The 25,236-nt window shown below is 46.8% G+C and overlaps 1 protein-coding gene across 1 annotated transcript in view; it reads right to left on the bottom strand.

Annotated features, from left to right (window-relative positions):
* Nucleotides 1-25,236, bottom strand: part of WDR82 (WD repeat domain 82) — a 149,437-nt gene that overhangs the window by 94,513 nt on the left and 29,688 nt on the right. Inside the window, exon 6 of the mRNA XM_069206600.1 lies at nucleotides 17,069-17,224. Within this exon, the coding sequence (XP_069062701.1) occupies nucleotides 17,069-17,224 (156 nt within the window). The remainder of the gene's footprint in view (nucleotides 1-17,068; nucleotides 17,225-25,236) is intronic.

Here is a 25,236-nt window from a genome sequence, read left to right as displayed (position 1 = left end):
GATTAAATAATATATATACAAATGTACAAAATTGAAGGTAACTTCTGAACTGCTACAGGCTTCCGGGGAGGTGGGTGGGTCCATGTGAATCTCAGCGACTGATGCCACGAACAGATGTACACTGGGTAAGTGACATTTTCAGTTCGATGGCATCTGTCGCTGTAGATACACATGGTATGCATAGACTAGTAAGCAGTTAGTTCCCCATAAGCGGTGGTTTAGCCTGTAGGAGTAGAAGTTGTCTGAAATAGAGTTCTTAATACAGCTTGACCTACTGTAGCTTGTTGTGCGGATAGCACATCTATACAGTAGTGTTTGGTGAATGTGTGAGGCGTAGACCAAGTGGCTGCCTTACATATTTCCTGCATTGGGATGTGTCCTAAAAAGGCCATTGAAGCACCTTTTTTCCTTGTTGAATGTGCCCTGGGAGTAATGGGCAGTTGTCTTTTTGCTTTAAGGTAGCAGATTTGGATGCATTTAACTATCCATCTGGCTATACCTTGTTTTGATATTGGGTTACCTGCATGAGGTTTTTGGAATGCAATAAATAGCTGTTTAGTTTTTCTGATGTTTTTTGTTCTGTCAATGTAGTACATTAATGCTCTTTTGACATCTAATGTATGTAGTGCTCTTTCAGCCACAGAATCTGGCTGTGGGAAAAAAACTGGTAGTTCTACCGTTTGATTTAGATGGAATGGTGAAATAACTTTGGGTAAAAATTTTGGATTAGGTCGTAGGACGACCTTATTTTTATGTATTTGTATAAAAGGCTCTTGTGTTGTGAACGCTTGAATTTCACTTACTCTTCTTAGAGATGTAATGGCGATGAGAAAGGCAACTTTCCAGGTTAGGAATTGTATTCCGCAAGAGTGCATGGGTTCGAAAGGTGGGCCCATGAGTCTTGTTAGAACCACGTTTAGGTTCCATGAAGGAACAGGTGGTGTTCTTGGTGGTATAATTCTTTTAAGCCCTTCTATGAATGCTTTGATAACTGGTATCCTATACAAGGAAGTTGAATATGTAGTTTGCAGGTATGCAGATATTGCTGCAAGGTGTATTTTAATAGAAGAGAAGGCTAGCTTTGCTTTTTGTAAATGGAGAAAGTAATTTACTATATGTTTTGGAGTTGCGTCTAGTGGTTGTATTTGATTATGATGGCAGTACCAAACAAATCTTTTCCACTTACTTGCGTAGCAGTGTCTAGTGGATGCCTTCTGGCCTGCTTTATGACTTCCATACACTCTTGGCTAAGTTGTAAGTGTCCGAATTCTAGGATTTCAGGAGCCAGATTGCTAGATTCAGCGATGCTGGGTCCGGGTGTCTGATCTGTTGGTTGTGTTGCGTTAACAGATCTGGTTTGTTGGGCAGTTTGATGTGTGGTACTACAGACAGATCTAGCAGTGTTGTGTACCAGGGTTGTCTTGCCCACGTTGGTGCTATTAAAATGAGTTTGAGTTTGTTTTGACTCAATTTGTTTACTAGGTAAGGAAGGAGAGGGAGAGGAGGAAAAGCGTAAGCAAATATTCCTGACCAGTTCATCCATAGGGCATTGCCTAGGGATTGCTTGTGTGGGTATCTGGACGCGAAGTTTTGGCATTTTGCGTTCTCTTTTGTTGCAAATAAGTCTATTTGTGGTGTTCCCCAGTGTGAAGTAGGTGTTCAGAATCTGTGGGTGGATTTCCCATTCGTGGACTTGCTGGTGATCTCGAGAGAGATTGTCTGCCAGCTGATTCTGGATCCCCGGAATAAACTGTGCTATTAGACCAATTTGATGGTGGATTGCCCACTTCCATATTTTTTGAGCTAACAAGCTTAACTGCGTTGAATGTGTTCCTCCTTGTTTGTTTAGATAATACATCGTTGTCATGTTGTCTGTTTTGACAAGGATGTATTTGTGGGTTATGATTGGTTGGAAAGCTTTTAGTGCTTGAAAAACTGCTAATAATTCTAGATGATTTATATGCAGTTTTGTTTGATGTATGTTCCATTGTCCTCTTATGTTGTGTTGATTGAGATGTGCTCCCCACCCTGTCATGGAAGCATCTGTTGTTATTACGTACTGTGGCACTGGGTCTTGGAAAGGCCGCCCTATGTTTAAATTTATACTGTTCCACCATAGAAGCGAGAGGTAAGTTTGGCGGTCTAGCAACACCAGATCTAGAAGGTGACCCTGTGCTTGAGACCACTGTGAGGCTAGGCACTGTTGTAAGGGCCTCATGTGCAGTCTTGCGTTTGGGACAATGGCTATGCATGAGGACATCATGCCTAGGAGCTGTAGTATTGTTCTTGCTTGTATTGTTTGTTTTGGAGACATGTGTTGAATGACCTTGTTGAAATTGTGGATCCTTTGTGGAGTTGGCGTTGCTACTCCTTTTGTCGTGTCTATTATGGCTCCTAGATATTGCTGTACTTTGCTTGGCAGAATGTTTGATTTTGCAAAGTTGACGGTGAACCCTAGTTTGTAGAGGGTTTGTATGACTTGATTTGTGTGGTTTGAGCATTGTGTGAGCGAACTGGTTTTGATTAGCCAGTCGTCTAGATACGGGAACACATGTATTTGCTGCCTTCTGATGTGTGCAGCGACTACTGCTAGGCATTTTGTGAATACTCTTGGAGCGGTTGTTAAACCAAAAGGCAATACTTTGAATTGGTAATGTATTCCTTTGAATACAAACCTTAGATATTTCCTGTGTGATTGATGTATTGGTATATGGAAATATGCGTCCTTGAGGTCTAGGGTTGTCATGTAGTCGTGTTTTTTGAGCAATGGTAACACTTCTTGTAGTGTGACCATGTGAAAGTGGTCTGATTTGATGAATGTGTTTACTACCCTGAGGTCTAGAATTGGTCTCAGTGTTTCGTCCTTTTTTGGTATCAAGAAGTACAGTGAATAAACTCCTGTGTTTATTTGTGTGCTTGGTACTAATTCTATTGCATTTTTTTGCAGTAGTGCTTGAACTTCTATCTCTAGAAGCTGTGAATGGTATTTTGATAAATTTTGTGATTTTGGTGGTATGTCTGGAGGGAATTGCATGAATTCTATGCAATAACCATGTTGGATAATTGCTAGGACCCATGTGTCTGTAGTTATTTTGTCCCATGCTTCGTAATATTGACGTATTCTCCCCCCCACTGGTGTTGTGTGGGAGGGGTGAGTGACGTGTGAGTCACTGCTTGTTGGTAGTGGTTTTGGGGCTTTGAAATCTTCCTCTATTCCTAGGGAATTGCCCCCCTCTATACTGGCCCCGAAAACCTCCCCTGTACTGTCCCTGGTAGGTGGGCGGTGCGGACTGTGAGGTGCTAGCTTGTGTGGCCTGACCCCGAAACCCTCCTCTAAAAGGTGTTTTGCGGAAGGTGTTATAAGATCCTCTGCTCTGCGGGGAGTAGAGTGCGCCCATGGCCTTGGCAGTGTCAGTGTCCTTCTTGAGCTTTTCTATGGCTGTGTCGACCTCCGGACCGAACAGAAGTTTTTCGTTTACTGGCATGTTAAGCACTGCCTGCTGAATTTCTGGCTTGAATCCAGACGTTCTGAGCCATGCGTGCCTACGGATGGTAACCGACGTATTAATGGTCCTTGCGGCCGTGTCTGCTGCATCCATGGAGGAGCGTATTTGATTGTTGGAAATGTTTTGACCTTCCTCAACAACCTGTTTTGCTCTTTTTTGCAGATCTTTTGGGAGATGTTCAATGAGATGCTGCATCTCATCCCAGTGGGCTCTGTCGTATCGCGCTAGCAGCGCTTGTGAATTTGCGATGCGCCACTGGTTTGCTGCTTGGACAGCAACCCTCTTCCCGGCTGCATCGAATTTCCTGCTTTCTTTATCTGGGGGAGGTGCATCCCCAGAAGTGTGTGAATTTGCCCGTTTTCTGGCAGCCCCTACCACCACAGAATCTGGTGGCAGCTGAGAGGTGATGAATACAGGGTCCGTAGGAGGCGCCTTATACTTTTTGTCCACCCTAGGCGTCACTGCCCTACTTTTAACTGGCTCCTTGAAAATGTTCTTTGCATGGCGTAGCATGCCTGGGAGCATCGGCAGGCTTTGGTAGGAGCTGTGGGTTGAAGAGAGGGTGTTAAATAAAAAATCATCCTCTACTTGTTCCGAGTGTAGTTCCACATTATGGAATAGTGCTGCTCTAGCCACCACTTGTGAGTAGGCTGTGCTGTCTTCCGGTGGTGATGGCCTAGTTGGGTATGTGTCTGGGCTGTTATCAGACACTGGTGCGTCGTACAAGTCCCACGCATCCTGATCTTGGTCATCGTGGCTCATGGCGGTGTGAGCTGGCGAATGTGACGGGGTGTAAGTTGGCGAAGCCGGAGTTACAGGTGGAGGCGAGGGAGGAGGTGTTACCTTTTGTGCTGTTTGTTGCTGAGGAGTAAACTGAAGCGTTCTCTTTCGTTTGACAGGTGGAAGGGTACTGATCTTCCCAGTCCCCTGCTGAATAAAGATACGCTTTTGTGTGTGATCCACGTCAGTGGATTGCAGTTCTTGTTCAAATCTATGTTTCTTCATTTGTGAAGACATAGAATGCTCTTCAGTATAGGAGCCTGAAACAGGGTCTGATGTCGCTTTGTTCGGCTCCGAAAACCCTGTTGATTGTTTTTTCGGCTCCGAGGTAACCTTCCTCTTTTTCTGTGCCGAAAATTCTTGGCCTCTATGGTCTTCGGCGCCACTGTCTCGGCGTCGATCCGTGTCGACACCGAACTCTCGTCGATGCTTCTGTTTAGCACTCTCTCGGTCCCGAGGAGGCTGCGTGCCGGTGTCTCGACCGAAGTCGGACGATCTCGACACTGAATGGGCCTTTTTCGGTGCCAATTGTTGGTCACCGAGAATTTGGGTGGAGCCATGGCCGGTTGGCAGTGGCGTCCCCTGGGCCTTCTTTCCTTTTTTAAGTTCTGATCTCGACGTCTTACTCACAGTTTTTGTAGAGTCTAGCTCGTCGGAGTCTGAATCCTGGATGGAAAAGGATTCCTCCTGTTCCTCTTCTGTCTCGAACTGTCGGCGCTCCTTTGGCGTGGACGCCATCTGCAGTCTTCTCGCTCGACGGTCGCGCAGAGTTTTTCGGGACCGGAACGCCCGACAGGCCTCACAGGATTCTTCGCTGTGCTCGGGTGACAGGCACAGGTTACAGACCGAGTGTAGGTCCGTATAAGGATATTTGTTGTGGCATTCGGGGCAGAATCGAAACGGGGTCCGTTCCATCGGCGTTGTTCTCCACGCGGTCGGGCCGACTAGGCCCCGACTGGGTGCCGAAATCTACCCCGAAGGGCACCGAAGCGCTTCGATGTTCAACGCGTCGTCGTATGTGTCTATCTCGAACCGGATCGCAACGATACCGTCGAAAATCTTCCGTTTTCAGCTATCTTTCCGTTCCGAAACCCGGAGCGACAGGAACACGTCCGAACCCGATGGCGGAAAGAAAACAATCGAAGATGGAGTCGACGCCCATGCGCAATGAGCACAGAAGGAGGAGTCACTCGGTCCCGTGACTCGAAAACACTTCTTCGAAGAAAAACAACTTGTAACACTCCGACCCAACACCAGATGGCGAGCTCATGCATACCATGTGTATCTACAGCGACAGATGCCATCGAACGTTCCGTTTCTTTAGGGGCTGGGAGTGCAGGGTCTTTTCCAGCCGTCGGGAAATGGAGTTCAGACAGTCGCGGTCAGGGGGAGCCTGGGGATTCCCTCTGCAGGCGTCGCTGTGGGGGTTCAGGGGGGACAACTTTGGTTACTCACAGTCGTAGAGTCGCCGGAGGGTCCTCCCTGAGTTGGTTGTTCTCCACCAGTTGAGTCGGGGTCGCCGGGTGCAGTGTTGCAAGTCTCACGCTTCTTGCGGGGAGTTGCAGGGGTCTTTAAATCTGCTCCTTGTAACAAATTTGCAGTTCTTTTGGAGCAGGGCCGCTGTCCTCGGGAGTTTCTTGTCTTTTTCGAAGCAGGGCAGTCCTCAGAGGATTCAGAGGTCGCTGGTCCCTTGGAAAGCGTCGCTGGAGCAGGTTCTTTGGAAGGCAGGAGACAGGCCGGTAAGTCTGGGGCCAAGGCAGTTGGTGTCTTCTGTTCTTCCTCTGCAGGGGTTTGTCAGCTCGGCAGTCCTTCTTCTTGTAGTTGCAGGAATCTAGTTTCTAGGTTCAGGGAGAGCCCTTAAATACTAAATTTAAGGGCGTGTTTAGGTCTGGGGGGTTAGTAGCCAATGGCTACTAGCCCTGAGGGTGAGTACACCCTCTTTGTGCCTCCTCCCAAGGGGAGGGGGTCACATCCCTAATCCTATTGGGGGAATCCTCCTTCTACAAGATGGAGGATTTCTAAAAGTCAGAGTCACCTCAGCTCAGGACACCTTAGGGGCTGTCCTGACTGGCCAGTGACTCCTCCTTGTTTTTCTCATCATCTCTCCTGGACTTGCCGCCAAAAGTGGGGGCTGTGTCTAGGGGGCGGGCATCTCCACTAGCTGGAGTGCCCTGGGGCATTGTAACACGAAGCTTGAGCCTTTGAAGCTCACTGCTAGGTGTTACAGTTCCTGCAGGGGGGAGGTGTGAAGCACCTCCACCCAGAGCAGGCTTTGTTTCTGTCCTCAGAGAGCACAAAGGCTCTCACCGCATGAGGTCAGACACTCGTCTCTCAGCAGCAGGCTAGCACAGACCAGTCAGTCCTGCACTGAACAATTGGGTAAAATACATGGGGTAACTCTAAGATGCCCTCTGTGTGCATTTTTTAATAAATCCGACACTGGCATCAGAGTGGGTTTATTATTCTGAGAAGTTTGATACTAAAATTCCCAGTATTCAGTGTAGCCATTATGGAGCTGTGGAGTTCGTTTTTGACAGACTCCCAGCCCATATACTCTTATGGCTACCCTGCACTTACAATGTCTAAGGTTTTGCTTAGACACTGTAGGGGCATAGTGCTCATGCACATATGCCCTCACCTGTGGTATAGTGCACCCTGCCTTAGGGCTGTAAGGCCTACTAGAGGGGTGACTTACCTATGCCACAGGCAGTGGGAGGTTGGCATGGCACCCTGAGGGGAGTGCCATGTCGACTTAGTCGTTTTGTTCTCATCAGCACACACAAGCTGGCAAGCAGTGTGTCTGTGCTGAGTGAGGGGTCCCCAGGGTGGCATAAGATATGCTGCAGCCCTTAGAGACCTTCCCTGGCATCAGGGCCCTTGGTACCAGGGGTACCAGTTACAAGGGACTTACCTGGATGCCAGGGTGTGCCAATTGTGGAAACAACTGTACATTTTAGGTGAAAGAACACTGGTGCTGGGGCCTGGTTAGCAGGGTCCCAGCACACTTCTCAGTCAAGTCAGCATCAGTATCAGGCAAAAAGTGGGGGGTGACTGCAACAGGGAGCCATTTCTTTACACTGTCCCTGTGGGAAAGCACCCTCTTTCTTGGCACGGTCACCCCCATTTTCTGCCTGTTGTCAATATGGTTGACTGTCTCTACTGGGTTCCTGATAACCAGGACCCCAGTAGTTTTGCTTTCTCCTCTAAATTGTTCCCACAATTGGCATACTGGTCCCCCCGATGTAAGTCCTTAGTATATGGTGCTTCAGTACCAAGGGCATTGGGGATCCCTATTGGCTGCAGCAGTTATCCTGTCACCCATTTGGAGCCCATGCAAAGGGTTCTGCAGGCGTGCCATTGTAGTTTGCGTGAAACAGGTGCATGCAACCGTTTTCACTACAGGTTACTATAAGTCACCCCATGGTAGGCCCTCTCAGTCCAGAGGGCAGGGTGCAGGTACCTGTGAGTGAGGGCACCGTTGCACTAGCAGAGGTGCTCCCACAAACTCCAGATCAACTTTCCTGGACTGAGTGCAGGGATGCCATTTTACGTGTGTACTGGACATAGGTCACTACCTATGTCCACCTAAATAATGGTAACTCCAAACCTGGGCATATTTGGTGTCAAACATGTCGGAATCATACCCCACTACTGTTCCAAGTATTGGCAGTAAGATTCTGTGCACTCTGGGGGCTCCATAGAGGACCCCGAGCACTGCTACCACTAGTCCTACAGGGTTTTCCAAGCAGCCCAGTTGCTACTACCCTCAAGACAGGTTTCTGCCCTCCTGCTGCTTGATCTGATCAAGCCCATGAAGGCAGAACAAAGGATTTCAATTGGGAGAGGGAGGTAACTCCCCTGTCCATCACCACCGAGGGTTGGTGCCCAGAGCTCCTCCAGAGGGTCCTGGGTTGTGCCATCTTGTTTCCAAGGTTGGCAGGGAACTCTGGGAGCATATGAGTGACCAGGCAGGCGACGTCAGAGACCGCTCCTGATAGGTGCTTACCTGGTTAGGTGACCAATCCCCCTTTCATGGCTATTTAGGGCCTCTCTTTTGACTCCTCTGCAACCTCTGCTTTGACTTCTGGCCTCCGGAACTGCGACTGGAACCTTCAGGACCAGACAATCTATTTCCAAGAAGAAAGGACTCTTCAGCAACATAGTTTCCAGGGCTCCTGCCAGCTTTGCAACATTTTCCTCACCGGGCATCCTCAGAAGACTGCAACTCTTCAGTCTGCCTAAGAAGGAGGAATCTCACTTGGAATGAAGGAGTTAGTTCCCTGCAACCGCAGGAACCTACAACAAGCGACGACTGGCTGCGTGGATCCTCTTACTGAGCTTCGTGGATCCTGCATCACAGGTGGTGGCCCGGAGTAGTCCTCTTGGCCCTCTTTGCCAGCTGTCCAACTTTGGTGGAGATAAGCCTCTGCCTTCCCACACAGGACAGTACCCCTGTGCACCACATGTCTCTTGCAGCTGCCAAGTCTTGTTTGCATCTCCCTCATGGGATCTTCAGATGACGTGTAGCTCCAGCACCCAGCACTCCATCCTGCAAAGCACAGCCTCCTGCAAGATCCTCCTGCAGCGTGGGATCCTCTTTTGTGGTGCTGCGTGGGCTCTGCGACTCCTGTGTCCCCATCCTCTGGGACTCCAATGGGTGCTCCCTCGGCTCCTGTGGATTCTCTGCGACGCAGAGGATCCTCTGTGACTCCCCATCCTGGGTTGAGTCCTCCTGGGCCTTGCTGGTCCCCGCAAGCACCTTTTTTCTGCTAACCGAGAGTTTGCCTTTGCCGAGGATTGGTGATGGAATTCCTGCACTGATGCCCATCTGCAATCTTCCTTCCAGTGTGGGGCTTCATCTGCATCCATCAGAAACTCTTCCCTGGCTCCAAGGCTGCAGTGCTGACCTGTTCTTCATTACCGTGAACTAACTCCTGCATCCACAGCTGAGGGGGTAGTAGTTCCTACTCCTCCTGTACTTCACTGACGCTTTGACTTGGTCTCCTGTCCCTACCTCTCCTCTTTGTGTGGTTTGGGGAAAATCCAGGGTTTTACTCCTACATTACTGCAATAGACTGGGAGACCTGTTTGGGCTGTGGAGGAGCCTGTAAATGGCATTATTGGAAATCTATTGCTGCCTCGAAAGGGGCACAACTGCTGATGGAACTGCATGTGGGACAGAGGCCAAAGAAACGTCCTGGGGCCCTTCTTCCTTTAAAATATTCTAGTAGACAGTCCGCTTTCTCCCCAAAAATGTAAAAGCCACGAATGGCATATCAACCTGGAATGCTTGGGTGAGGGATGCCAAGAGGACGTCCGGAATTGAAGGTAAGGCTTGGGTCACTGCATCCCATAGAGCATTGGAATAGTGGCTTAGGAAACAGCTCGTGTTCATGGATTGTACAGAAAGAGGAAAAGATGTTTGTCAAATACCTCTATTCTCTTACACTCCCTATCAGGCGGAGTGGAGGGGAATGTGTTGGGATTAACCCTACTGGGGGACACTTACATCACCAAGCCACCTGCCTATTCACAGGTGGTCTGGAACATGGTTTCTCTCAAGTGCTCAAAACGGTGTCTGGAGCAGAGTTACTGTAGGCGCTTGACCAGGTTGGTGTACCATTGTCAGAACAATACCTTCACTTCCTTAGAAGGCAGTTGTAGCTCTAGTATTTGTCATATGACAACAAAAGATGCACTTTTCACAGTGGAAAGGTTAGGAAAACAAACAAGGCCAGAAACTGGAGAGAGACCCATGCCACAGACAACCTGTATTTCCTCATACCAGTTATTTTGGGGACAAAATCCCCTTCATCATAATTGTCACTGTCCTAGTCAGTGCCAAAATGAGTGTGCTAAGTCTGAGCCCCACCACTTGGTAAGGACAAGGTATCAGAAACCAAAAGGTTTCTTACAGACAGGGCTCCGGCGGTAGAAGGATGAGGACTCAGTGGTTGGCACAGGAACTGAAAATGGCATGGGTGTAGGAAGTTGGCTCTGTATGTGCTATTTCAAAGTAAGGAATAGCATGCACAGAGTCCAAGGGTTCCCCTTAGAGGTAAAATAGTGGTAAAAAGAGATAATACTAATGCTCTATTTTGTGGTAGTGTGGTCGAGCAGTAGGCTTATCCAAGGAGTAGTGCTAAGCATTTGTTGTACATACACCCAGACAATAAATGAGGTACACACACTCAGAGACAAATCCAGCCAATAGGTTTTGTTATAGAAAAATATATTTTCTTAGTTTATTTTCAGAACCACAGGTTCAAATTTAACATGTAATATCTTGTTTGAAAGGTATTGCAGGTAAGTACATTAGGAACTTTGAATCATTTCAATTGCATGTATACTTCTCAAGTTATTCACAAATAGCTATTTTAAAAGTGGACACTTAGTGCAATTTTCACAGTTCCTGGGGGAGGTAAGTTTTTGTTAGTTTTACCAGGTAAGTAAGACACTTACAGGGTTCAGTTCTTGGTCCAAGGTAGCCCACCGTTGGGGGTTCAGAGCAACCCCAAAGTTACCACACCAGCAGCTCAGGTGCAGAGTTCAAAGTGGTGCCCAAAACGCATAGGCTTCAATGGAGAGAAGGGGGTGCCCCGGTTCCAGTCTGCCAGCAGGTAAGTACCCGCGTCTTCGGAGGGCAGACCAGGGGGGTTTTGTAGGGCACCGGGGGGGACACGAGCCCACACAGAAATTTCACCCTCAGCGGCGCGGGGGCGGCCGGGTGCAGTGTTAGAACAAGCGTCGGGTTCGCAATGGAAGTCAATGAGAGATCAAGGGATCTCTTCAGCGCTGCAGGCAGGCAAGGGGGGGCTTCCTCGGGGAAACCTCCACTTGGGCAAGGGAGAGGGACTCCTGGGGGTCACTTCTGCAGTGAAAGTCCGGTCCTTCAGGTCCTGGGGGCTGCGGGTGCAGGGTCTTTTCCAGGCGTCGGGACTTAGGTTTCAGAGAGTCACGGTCAGGGGAAGCCTCGGGATTCCCTCTGCAGGCGGCGCCGTGGGGGCTCAGGGGGGACAGGTTTTGGTACTCACAGTCGTAGAGTAGTCCGGGGGTCCTCCCTGAGGTGTTGGTTCTCCACCAGCCGAGTAGGGGTCGCCGGGTGCAGTGTTGCAAGTCTCACGCCTCTTGCGGGGAGATTGCAGGGTTCTTTAAAGCTGCTCCTTTGGATAAAGTTGCAGTCTTTTTGGAGCAGGTCCGCTGTCCTCGGGAGTTTCTTGTCGTCGTCGAAGCAGGGCAGTCCTCAGAGGATTCAGAGGTCGCTGGTCCCTTTGGAAGGCGTCGCTGGAGCAGAGTTCTTTGGAAGGCAGGAGACAGGCCGGTGAGTTTCTGGAGCCAAGGCAGTTGTTGTCTTCTGGTCTTCCTCTGCAGGGGTTTTTCAGCTAGGCAGTCCTTCTTGTAGTTGCAGGAATCTAATTTCTAGGTTCAGGGAGAGCCCTTAAATACTAAATTTAAGGGCGTGTTTAGGTCTGGGGGCTTAGTAGCCAATGGCTACTAGCCCTGAGGGTGAGTACACCCTCTTTGTGCCTCCTCCCAAGGGGAGGGGGTCACATCCCTAATCCTATTGGGGGAATCCTCCATCTGCAAGATGGAGGATTTCTAAAAGTTAGAGTCACCTCAGCTCAGGACACCTTAGGGGCTGTCCTGACTGGCCAGTGACTCCTCCTTGTTATTCTCATTATTTTCTCCGGCCTTGCCGCCAAAAGTGGGGGCCGGGGCCGGAGGGGGCGGGCAACTCCACTAGCTGGAGTGTCCTGCGGTGCTGTGACAAAGGGGTGAGCCTTTGAGGCTCACCGCCAGGTGTTACAGCTCCTGCCTGGGGGAGGTGTTAGCATCTCCACCCAGTGCAGGCTTTGTTACTGGCCTCAGAGTGACAAAGGCACTCTCCCCATGGGGCCAGCAACATGTCTCTAGTGTGGCAGGCTGCTGGAACCAGTCAGCCTACACAGATAGTCGGTTAAGTTTCAGGGGGCACCTCTAAGGTGCCCTCTGTGGTGTATTTTACAATAAAATGTACACTGGCATCAGTGTGCATTTATTGTGCTGAGAAGTTTGATACCAAACTTCCCAGTTTTCAGTGTAGCCATTATGGTGCTGTGGAGTTCGTGTAAAACAGACTCCCAGACCATATACTCTTATGGCTACCCTGCACTTACAATGTCTAAGGTTTTGCTTAGACACTGTAGGGGCACAGTGCTCATGCACTGGTACCCTCACCTATGGTATAGTGCACCCTGCCTTAGGGCTGTAAGGCCTTCTAGAGGGGTGTCTTACCTATACTGCATAGGCAGTGAGAGGCTGGCATGGCACCCTGAGGGGAGTGCCATGTCGACTTACTCATTTTGGTTCTCACTAGCACACACAAGCTGGTAAGCAGTGTGTCTGTGCTGGGTGAGGGGTCTCTAGGGTGGCATAATACATGCTGCAGCCCTTAGAGACCTTCCCTGGCATCAGGGCCCTTGGTACCAGAAGTACCAGTTACAAGGGACTTATCTGGGTGCCAGGGTGTGCCAATTGTGGAATCAAAAGTACAGGTTAGGGAAAGAACACTGGTGCTGGGGCCTGGTTAGCAGGCCTCAGCACACTTTCAATTCAAAACATAGCATCAGCAAAGGCAAAAAGTCAGGGGGTAACCATGCCAAGGAGGCATTTCCTTACAATGGGTAACTGCACAACTCAAGGTGGGTTTGAGGGGCACAGATTGTTCAGGACAGAAACCAGAAAAGGTTCAGCTAGAGGCTCCTCAAGATATCTGGGGCAAGAAGGTGCACCAGAGGGAGCCAGTAAAGTGCGGAGTGTGCAGCATGGCCTCCCTAAAGGCCTTCTTTTACTGTGAGAGCCCCGATAAACCCAGAAATTTGGGATGCATCAGTGCTAGACTCAATCTGCTCTGACAGAGATGAGAAGTGAGACTGGGTGGCACAAACTGATCCTCAGTCCCTCTCTGGAGTTATAGAGTGGCGGGAAGAAAAAGGGCCGACTCTCAATTCAATGTCTTCTTTGACCTACCCAAAGACTTTGACAGAGACAGTGATCTACTGTAAGAACTACTTTGGTAGCGGGCCCTTCCTTCCAACTTTGATTGGTGCGAGTGTGTGGCATCTTCTGATGTTTGACAAAATACGCAGGGGTGGGGAATTTATATCACCTGATGGAACCAAGTAAATTTCCTTGGGGGATAGAAGCTCTAATATCTGGTTTGTTTAGCTAGACAAGTCATTAAATCACTGTAAGAAGGGATCGGGCTGAGGCACTTCGGTGCTCACAGCCTATTCCCATAACCATGGAACATCTAACGGGCTGTGATTGGGGAACTGAACCCTATGCCTAGTTTGGTTGAGCGAAACCAGAGCCTGCCACCCATGCAAAGCATAAGCTGGTCTCTGACAGCCACTGATTTTCTGCAAGGGAAATAATAAAAACACCTAGAGTGTGGTAGGAGGTAGGACCGAGTGGAATGATCAGAGGGTGCTCACTCCTACCCCTCGGATGCTATCCTTTATTTTATTTATTTTTTAAATCCATACTGTGTTACGTGTCTGCCCATTAGAACCACCCTGCCTCTCCGCTCCTAATATTCCAATGCCTTTTCCTCCCTTTTTGGATCCTTCTTCTCCTGTGTCGAGGAACACCAGGTCTGGATACACAGAGCTCAGTGGTCCCTCTCAATAACAGAGCACTCCAAGCAGTCCCCACGTGCACGGTTAGCCTCCATATAGGTCACACATGGTGTACCCGACCTTTACTTGCTTTGCTTGTGTGTCCTTGTCTAACCGTCCTTTATGGATTTCATTTAAGCATCCAATCACCACACCTACATGAACTGCTGCTCGCCCTATGCCTACCTAAACACAATCTCCTTTGCCCTCACCCATCTATCCCACAGAGGCTGCAGCTTTAAGTCTAGATAATGTTCACCGTGCATGGGGGATCAACAACCTGTCTCCTTGTTCCGATCGTCTGTTCTCATCTTTTGTTCACCAATTCAGGTAGCAGCCTCTATCACCGGGTCAGCTGAGTTTAATGGGGCGCAGATCTGACATCTGCACCTATTTGTCCCCCAGCGCGTGCATGTGTGTGCGTGTAGACCAATGGGATAGTGTGGATATGCATCTGTCGCAGCATGTGTGCTGATGGATGGATGTTATGTCAGTAAGGTGTGTGTGTCGTTGAATGGTGTATGTTGGAGGGTAAAAAGGAAGGTCTGCATGATTGTGTCTCATTCAGAAGGCTGTGTCTGGAGTGTCTCTCTGTAGGACGGTGTTTCATGCAGGATGGATTAGTGTATGTGTGCTATTGTGAGTATACTTAACTTTGTAAGGTATGTTTGAGGCTACAATACCAGTGTGCCTGCAGGATCGGACTGTGCTGCTGCAGAGATTGAGCATATGTACAGATCTCTTCAATGTGTCAGTGACTTACTTTGAAAATTGTGTAGCTTTTTCCAGAGTATGTCGTGGTCTTTGCCGTTTATATGACACTTTGCTGTTCATAAGACCATGCACAACCAACGGATGTGAAAGAAAACGGGTGTGAAAGAGGAAAAGAGACGATGACAGCTTACAAAAGGGAAACAAGCACTTGCAATGCAACCGGCCTCGCGTTTGCTTGAGGTAGAGCAATTAGCATTGTAAACTCCTAACCGGACTTTTCTTGCCTCATAAATTGAAAATTAAAATAACAGTTTCACATATCTAACTGGAGTTTTCTTGCCAAATAAACTGAAATGTAAAAAAGTTTCACATAAGCCAGCTGACAGCCGCCATCAGGGCAAAGCAGACACACAAAGGGAAATAAAAGTTCACTGATAGTGAAACCTATCAGCAAAGGTGCAATTATCCATGTAACTGGCAAAAGTGCAATTAACTATGTAATAGGGTCGATGTCATGCAAAGCACTCGACTTCTGCCCAGCGAGATCGTGCTGTGAAAAAAGAGAAAAAGTCCAGAAACCGGACGGGAAACGTGGAGCCTCGTATGTTTTCAGTACTTGGTCGCTGCGCTCGGGATAAAAACCGCAAAAGGCATAACTTATGCATGTCTATCACTAATGAAAGCAAGCAGATTTTAAAAGGCAAGCTCACAAACCAATGAACGAAACTGACTCGACTTGGGCGCGGTTTGAAACCCAGAGAGAGATTACAACATGGGACGGAGGGCTTTGCGCTCACCCATAAAAATTAAATCGGAAATGCCACAAAAACAAAGCAGCAAAAGTATAGAAAAGTAAACATGTATTAACAAAATTATAGGTCAGGATAAACCACAGACCAAGGAATAAGAGAAAATGGGAAAACATTTGAGCCTTTAAAAAGAAAACACTAGTCTAGGTGTTGAGTAAAATGAGATTAAAATGCCCCACAAAATGTGCCTATTATACACTTCTAGCTGTAATAGGTAGTTCACTGAATGCCACAGGTGACGGGAAAAAAATCATTAAACCATGCATAGTTCACCGTGCATTCCTCAAGGTCACATTATCCCAAAGGGAAAGCTCTGTGGGTTAAAGAACCTAATGAAAGATTGCTTGTAATTGTTAGGTCACAGGTGGCAGTGATCGTCCTAGATATGATGGTTAAGGCACCTAATGTATAAGGCATTAATAAATATTTCTATCACAGGTTAAAATTTCAGTGAAAAGTCTCCATACTCATAGTGCACTGAAATTATTATCTCTATACCGAACAAGAGCTCTAGAGTTAAAAGGTAAAAACAAATAAACAAAAAACCCACACAAAGCAAAACCTTTACTATCAAAATTTATCAACATCACATCCAAAAGCACCTACCGTTCTATGGAAACATTTCAAGTAAATAAAAAACATTTTTTTTTACTTTGGCACTATTTCAAAGTATTAATTTTGTCAAGCAATTTCAATAACACGAGTTTGTTTTTGCCAGATAATTTATTTAGATAGCGTGGGGGGGGGGGGGGGGGGGGGGTGATTTAAGTGACATTTGTGTGGATTTAAGTGACATTTGTGTGGATTTAAGTGACATTTATCCCCGTGCACAAGTGCAATGCAAAAAAACACACAAAAAAACACACACCTGTTATACAGCTTTGCCTCACGGTCCTGTGTGGCCTTAGGATTTTTCTGGGGCAGTCACCAAAGGGCATGGAATCATGCTCCAACTCAAGGCACCAAAGACGTACTTCTTGGGGAGTCTATCGTAGGCAACTGATTGCCACAGTCCCTACATGGCCTTGAGTACTGTTAGAATCCCAGATGATGTTGGGAACATCCTTGGTTGGAGCTAGTTTTAAAGGATATCCTGCCACCCCAATTTGGGATAGGAGGTTCTGGTATGAATCCAAACCTTATTTGCTCCAGGGAACTATAGGATACTAATTTAGAATGGTATGAACAGCTGCTTGTTCTCCAGTCCTCAGATCTTACATTGGAATTTACAAATTTAACATCTGTTTTTTTTTTCCCCCAAGGAGCCACCCAAAGAACTCAAAAGCCCAACTCCAGTAATAAATAAAGGTGGAGTCTGTCTGTGTGGGTTGCTGGTTCAAAGGAACAGTATAGCAAATTCTTTCAAGCACTGCAGAAACCCCAAGACTAAAGACTTCAAAAGAAAAACAAGTCAATGTAATGAACTCAAGGTGACACGTGAATACATGTGAATCTACAACATGATGCAAACACTTGTCACTATCCTGGAAATTAAGCATATCTGGACAACCTGCTCTTTTTACTTGACAATCCTTTTAAATAACCAATCATGCCACTACTGCAGCAAGAAAATAAACTAATGAAGGTAACTACAACTTACCCCAAACGTATGCAGGACAGCTCCCTTAAATGCATCTATCAGTCGAAGAAAGCCTCCATTTGTAGATATAAGGATAAGTTTGCCATCATTGCTGAACTTCAGTCCAGTCCACTCACAGGTACGCTCATACTGAATCTTAAAGGTTGCAAACGGACCCTGTACAAATCAAGAGAGAAGACATGAGGGACATGATTTTGAACAGACTGCTGAAGTAGCTGCAATCTTAAGGACTATCAAAACATAGGATTGAAAGTATACAACAGTTCGAATAGCAATCTAAAACAACCAGTTTTGCTAAACGCAAGATTGGCAAGCAAATGGAGAAAAAAAAAAAAAAAAAAAAACATGGGCAAAGCCAATAGGTGTCGCAATCAGGATCTATTGACTTTGCCAATACCTTTTGGCAATGATGTACAGCATTGGCAAAAAGCATTTGCTAGTTAGTGGCTTGCAGCACGGCCAAAAGAGGAGGAGGGTGTAGTGGTGGTGCAGGGGGAGGGGGCACGGGATTAGGAGGAGTGCAATGACGTGGCAGTGTCGTATTGTAGGCATGCATACACGAGACAGAAATATAAAAATAAGGGAGGAAGGAAAAGCAGCATAGACAAAATGGAGTAACACTGAGGGACGTGGAGACATGCACAACTGAAAGAAGAAAAGCATGGGAAAGGTGATAAGCAAATAGGGGAGAGAGTTATGGGGGAGGGGCACGAGGGAGGCATCTGGAAAACATTCACTCATAAAGTGATCAACCAAAAAAAAAAAAAAAAAAAAAAACTAAAGTGAGTGGCAAAAGCATAAATCCCAGCCAATCAGATGGCAGAGGCTACACTCCACTGAAGGGACAGACAAGTCCGTAAAGCCAGGACAAGGGAAACCATCTAACAAGGAAGCAAGCAAATGAGAGTGGTAAAGTCAACCAATGGTAAGAGATGTGTAAGCCCTTGTAGGGCCTTGGTAAGCCCACAACCATTTTTTTGCAGCCAAATAGCTAGATTGCGGTGTCTGGTGAGCCCGACTTAAATGCAGATGGGCAGTCTCCTTCAGCGTCCTGTACAGGGATGGGGTTGTCCTTTTGCTCTCAGTAACTGTTATATTTTCAAAAAGAATGATGGACTAATAATGCATGAGTGTACTGGCATCCTAGATCTTCATTTAACCAGAACGAGTGCATAAGTCAGACGCCTGCTCATGGTTCACGAGAGGCAAGTCTGTCACGTGTAACATGTATATAACCTAGATTCTTATTAAAGATGGAGCAACAATATGGTCCATAATTTTTTTTTTTTTAAATAAACCACTATCATTTTTTTGTCCTGCGCACACACAATTCACTTATTTGAAGGTGAACTCATATGTAATGTACAAAAAAAGGGACCTAAAGAGAAAGTAAGTATTTACCTAGAACCATATAATTTGGGCAAGGAAGAAAGCAGAGAATGTGGACAGATATTTTCAGTTTCACACTGTGCAATCTGGCTACAACTTGGGCATTCTCTTTCTCACAAAGGTTAATGGTTTGTACTTAATTCTTAGAATAAGATTAGAGCATGGGTGACCAGCAGAAAGCAAATTCTATTTTTGGCAGCGTTAAACAGCGCAAACCTTGACCAAGGTCATAACAGCACAAATTAGACCCCCCCCCCCCCCGTTCCAATTGTTATACGATCCGCAGCTGTAGCTACGAAGACACATCACCTCTTGTGAAAGCTCAGCTCATTTTGGGCTGCAGGCTCAGGAGAAACTTAAGCTGGGCCAGAGCCACCAGGCATCTGGCTCAAGCTTTTAGTGGTTCGCACATCTCAACACACATAGCAAGAAAGAAAAGCTGATTACTCATGACCTTAGTCCTCCAAGAGAATTTTCATCTAAGCGGTAAGTTGAGTCATGCTTACGAGTGTGGGATCCTAGAGACCATGGAAGGGCGCACACAGACAAACTAAAACACAAATTTAAGAGCTTATCTGCAGATTAAACAGGCCACATTTCATTTATTTTGTAAAATAACAAAGTAGCGGATATAATAGTCACAAGAATAAAAATGCAAATAAAAGGTTTATTATACTTTAAGGAAGAAAAAGGAAACAAACTGAACTATTAGATTCTGCAAGCTGCCACCTACCTATCTAGTTCTTTAGAGGAGCAGTGTAAATTGTAGCCAATGACAGATTAGCAATTAGCTCAGGGCCCTATGAACATGAGATCACTGGCAAGTCTGTCCGATATTTCTTCTAGACAGTAAGAAGAGTGGCTTGTGACTTCAATGTATTCACCTGAACTTAAAGTGGAACGGCTCAGACATCATAGAACGTCTGGTCCACATAAAGGAGCTGGTAGTTGTGTAGTAGGCTAAGCAAGTCAGTTTGATATAGGTTTACCATGCACGGGAAACATACTGAGGCTAAAGGGCTGAACAGCTCCTACACATCTGGTACAAACAGGCTGCTGAGAGTAGTAATGGAAAGGTGTGATGCCTCCTAGCCATGTGCCACACATTTCCGGGTAGAAGGAGTAGGCGCAAGGTTCAGTAGTGTTAAATACACAAAATCCCTTGCTGAATGAGAACTAACCTAATTTGACTCTGCGCTCAGAAACTAACAAGGGCAGGGCGGCTCTTCGAAGGTTGAAAAAGCACACAAACTTTCAAACATCCTGGGGCATCCCTTCCCTTAACCACCAGATTGTTATACATACTGGACCTCATAGTCACTATGCGAGGGAATAATCATCATCAGGACACCGGAGAAGCAGGCATACACCCGTGTAGGAGAGGACCAAGAAGATAACTTCCCAGTAGTTACCATTCTCCCTTCCAGAGTAGGGAAGTCTGAAAGCATTCTGTGTGCTCTTGCTACTACACTTTACAGGGAAAAGCAAGACCTACCAGCTGGCAGAAGAGTTGTACATCTGCTGGAGGTAATCTACACAATACCTGCACACGGTATAACCGAATAAAAAAACCTGTGTGGGAAAAACTCAAATGAATCTGCCTAAAAGCCATGAGGTCTCAACAACCCACCTTCCCCAGTACACAAGTCCCATAGGATAACAATGTCATTGTACCAATATCAACCGAAGTCTAGTGCCTAGTGCCAAGGAATAATAACAAAGCTTGAGAGTCCATTTCTGGCGTGAAAGATGGCAGCACCTTTTTTTGGCTAAACCTTAAGTTTAATGTATTACTTGTTAAAGTAATTTCTTTCTTATAAACTTTAACACTGATTGTCTTTGATTCATTTTCTAACCACCTCCTCGAGTAAACCGTTACTGCTCAACCACAATACTTTAAGTCAAGTATCTTAAAAGAGCAACTTGGTTGTCCAATTGGAATATACGTAATGGGGAAGGATAAAGCAAACTGCTCTTGCTTATCGGGTCCAGTTAGCACAAAGGGCTAAAAAGCTATGCAAACAACTTGCTATGCAAACAACTTACTCTGGAACCTGTTCCTAGGGTCATGCTTCTGCTTACCATCAGCCTGTATTAAGTCTCTACCATTGCGTATTGACTTCTATCAAAATATTATTCCATGAGGTGAAAACCAGATCACAAAATATCTAGAGGGCAGTTGTTAAACATAAAATAAATAAAATGGTACTAGGCGGCCACTTTTAACCCATGCCCTCCAGGAGGATTTTTGATCTGGTTCGTAAGGTGGAAATGAGGCTGATGGTTTATGCCAGCTGGTAAGTGAGCTCTGACATACCACAGAAGCTGATTTCTTATTTGCACCATTTAAGGTTGTAGTACCCAGACTCCATGGATGGTCTGTGCTCCTGTATGAACATGGGACTGTAGGGCTCATGTTCTCTTCCAATTATGGGCACGAATCTCCTCTGGTTTGGAGTCTATCAGACGTGGTGCCGCCATTTTCTGTGTCATGCTGTTTTCACTGCATGACTAATTCAGACGACACCTCATATCATAGCAATATTTTCGTTGGCAGCAGTTTCCAGATGCTCCTCTGTTCCTCTTTCACAAAGAGCAAATAAGGTATTGTTTCTTCATCGGCTAGGGATGGAAAATGTCACTTACCCAGTGTACAGCTGTTCGTGGCATGAGACGCTGCAGATTCACATGCTGTGCATTATCCTGCCATCTAGTGTTGGGCTCAGAGTGTTACAAGTTGTTTTTCTTCGAAGAAGTCTTTGAGTCACGAAACCGAGTGACTCCTCCCTTTCGGCTCCATTGCGCATGGGCGTCGACTCCATCTAAGATTGTTTTCCCCGCAGAGGGTGAGGTAGGAGTTGTGAGTATACTAGAGGTGCCCATGCAATGGAGTAGTTATGTATGTACTTAATGTGTATTAAAAATAATATTTATATATTTACAATTTTCATTCAACTAAGAACGGCTACAGGCTACCGGGGAGGGCGCATGTGAATCTACAGCGTCTCACGCCACGGACAGATGTACACTGGGTAAGTGACATTTTCCGTTCGGTGGCATGTGTAGCTGCAGATACACATGCTGTGCATAGACTAACAAGCAGTAATCTCCTGTAAGGAAATGCCTCCTTGGCATGGTTACCCCCTGACTTTTTGCCTTTGCTGATGCTATGTTTTGATTTGAAAGTGTGCTAAGGCCTGCTAACCAGGCCCCAGCACCAGTGTTCTTTCCCTAACCTGTACTTTTGTTTACACAATTGGCACACCCTGGTATCCAGATAAGTCCCTTGTAACTGGTACCCCTGGTACCAAGGGCCCTGATGCCAGGGAAGGTCTCTAAGGGCTGCAGCATGTCCTATGCCACCCTGGGGAACCCCCCCACTCAGCACAGACACACTGCTTACCCCACAGGGTGCCATGCCAACCTCACACTGCCCATGGCATAGATAAGTCACCCCTTACAGCCCTAAGGCAGGGTGCACTATACCATAGGTGAGGGCATAGGTGCATGAGCAAAATGCCCCTACAGTGCCTAAGCAAAACCTTAGACATTGTAAGTGCAGGGTAGCCATAAGAGTATATGGTCTCGGAGTCTGTCATACACGAACACCACAGCACCATAATGGCTACACTGAAAACTGGGAAGCTTGGTATCAAACTTCTCAGCACAATAAATGCACACTGATGCCAGTGTACATTTTATTGTGAAATACACCCCAGAGGGCATCTTAGAGATGCCCCCTGAAAACATACCCGACTTCCAGTGTGGGCTGACTAGTTTTGCCAGCCTGCCACACACCAGACATGTTGCTGGCCACATGGGGAGTGCTTTTGTCACTCTGTGGCTAGTAACAAAGCCTATACTGGGTGGAGGTGCTTCTCACCTCCCCCTGCAGGAACACAGCGCCACAGGGCATCCCAGCTAGTGGAGATGCCCACCCCCTCTGGCCACAGCCCCACTTTTGGCGGCAAGGCAGGAGGAGATAATGAGAAAAACAAGGAGGAGTCACTGGCCAGTCAGGACAACCCCTAATGTGCCCTGAGCTGAGGTGACTGACTTTTAGAAATCCTCCATCTTGCAGATGGAGGATTCCCCCAATAGGATTAGGGATGTGCCCCCCTTCCCTCAGGGAGGAGGCACAAAGAGAGTGTAGCCACCCTCAGGGCTAGTAGCCATTGGCTACTAACCCCCCCAGACCTAAACACACCCCTACATTGAGTATTTAGGGGCCCCCAGAACCTAGGAAACTAGATTCCTGCAACCTGAAGACGAAGAAGAAGGACTGCTGACCTGAAGCCCTGCAGAGAAGACGGAGACACCAACTGCTTTGGCCCCAGCCCTACCGGCTTGTCTCCCCACTTCTAGAAAAACTGCAACAGCGACGCACCCCCCAGGGTCCAGCGACCTCTGAAACCTCAGAGGACTAACTTGCATCTAAAAGGACCAAGAACTCCAGAGGACAGCGGCCCTGTTCCACAAAGACTGAAACTTGCAACAAAGAAATAACTTTTAAAGGACTCCACGTTTCCCGCTGAAAGTGTGAGCCTTTCCACTCTGCACCCGACGCCCCCACCTGTGGAGAAACAACACTACAGGGAGGACTACCCGGCAACTGCGAGCCCGTGACTAGCCAGAGTTGACCCCCGAGCCCCCACAGCGATGCCTGCAGAATCCAGAGGCTCCCCCTGACCACGACTGCCTGCTTCCAAGAACCCGACACCTGGTAAAGACACTGCACCCGCAGCCCCCAGGACCTGATGGATCCGACCTCCGGTGCAGAAGCGACCCCCAAGTGGCCCTCTCCCTCGCCCAGGTGGTGGCTACCCCAAGGAGCCCACCCCCCCGCCTGCTTCGCTGAAGAGACTCCTCGGTCTCCCATTGAAACCTATTGTAAACCCGATGCCTGTTTGCACACTGTACCCGGCCGCCGAGGGTGTACTTTCTGTGCTGACTTGTGTCTCCTCCCCCGCGCCTGCTTCGCTGAAGAGACTCCTCGGTCTCCCATTGAAACCTATTGTAAACCCGATGCCTGTTTGCACACTGCACCCGGCCGCCGAGGGTGTACTTTCTGTGCTGACTTGTCCCCCCTCCCCACCCCAAGTGCCCTATAAAATCCCCCTGGTCTGCCCTCCGAAGTCGCTGGTTCTTCCCTTCTGGCAGACGAACCGGGGCACCCCCTTCTCCATTGAAGTCTATGCATTTTGGGCACCACTTTGACCTCTGCACCTGACTGGCCCTGAGCTGCTGGTGTGGTAACTTTGGGGTTGCCCTGAACCCCCAACGGTGGGCTACTTTGGATCCTACTGTAGGCGTTTTACTTACCTGCAAAAACTAACCAAAACTTACCTCTTCCCAGGAACTGTTGAAAATTGCACTGTCTAGTTTTAAAATAGCTTATTGCCATTTTTGCTAAAACTGTACATGATATTGTGTTGATTCAAAGTTCCTAAGATACCTGAGTGAAATACCTTTCAATTGAAGTGTTACTTGTAAATCTTGAACCTGTGGTTCTTAAAATAAGCTAAGAAAATATATTTTTCTATACAAAAAACTATTGGCCTGGAATTGTCTCCGTGTGTGTGTTCCTCCTTTATTGCCTGTGTGTGTGTACAACAAATGCTTAACACTACTCCTTTGATAAGCCTACTGCTCGACCACACTACCACAAAATAGAGCATTAGTATTATCTCTTTTTGCCACTATCTTACCTCTAAGAGGAACCCTTGGACTCTGTGCATACTATTCCTTACTTTGAAATAGTGCATACAGAGCCAACTTCCTACATCATGTTAGGCAATTTTTGACATATGGTTTTCATGATACTCCTACATCCTAATGTACAGTTTTGAACAGTTGTTACTTAATGACTTCTTTTAAGAATATTTTACAGTTCTTTCTAGAGGCCCCATTTTGAAATATTCTCACTTTATATTAAATAAAATAGTGAATTAACTAACAATGCTTTATGAATTAATGTATTTGGCATAAGTTCAAGATTTGCAATATATCATTTTATTTTAAGCGTTGGAAACAAAAGTTAATGCTCCTATTTATTAGTTTTTGGAATATAAACAACATTTTTACTTTTGACTTCCTGCAGAAGAAAATCTCAGTTACCCATCTCCTTTCTAGCTGATTGCAATCTCATTCATAATTCTCTCCAACAATGTATTTCCATCTCCTATAAGTTAAGATTGTTACCATTACCAACTCTAAATCTTGATCATAATTGTCTTTCTCTGGGATGTAGATGCGACTGGATTAGGACAAATGCAAATCTTATATATCTTTGGGGATGTCTCGGACCTAAGGTTAACTGGGGTAAAATCTACACTTGTGCCAGTTCAGGAAGAGAACTTAGCAACCTGCTGGCAATCTAGGCTGCATATCCACGGAGAACACTTTAAATACATGGGTGTACACGCTTCAGTAGATCCACAGAAGTGGTGGGACCATAACATGGCCCCTCTAATTTAAGGAAAGTGGAGACACCTGTGTGGCTAGGACAAGCCCCCCCTCACTCGGGTCAGAAAGACAGTCTTGCATCACAGACTTTATGCACTGGTTTAAATAAAAAAAAAAAATTTAAAGCACACACAGGGGATCTCGTAAGACTTTCCTCAAAGGACTGTGCACCTGTATTTGCAACTTCCTAATGCCTGCAGTCAGGATTAGACAGTGAGCTGGGAGCAGTTTTCCCCAACAATAGACCTGATGGGACAATGACATCCATGCCCACCGGTTATAGATGGACTTGTTCAAGGGGTCAAATTTGCTGG

Source organism: Pleurodeles waltl, chromosome 9 (genome assembly GCF_031143425.1).
Source record: "Pleurodeles waltl isolate 20211129_DDA chromosome 9, aPleWal1.hap1.20221129, whole genome shotgun sequence".
Lineage (NCBI taxonomy): Eukaryota > Metazoa > Chordata > Amphibia > Caudata > Salamandridae > Pleurodeles > Pleurodeles waltl.
This window is presented reverse-complemented; position numbering and strand designations above follow the sequence as displayed.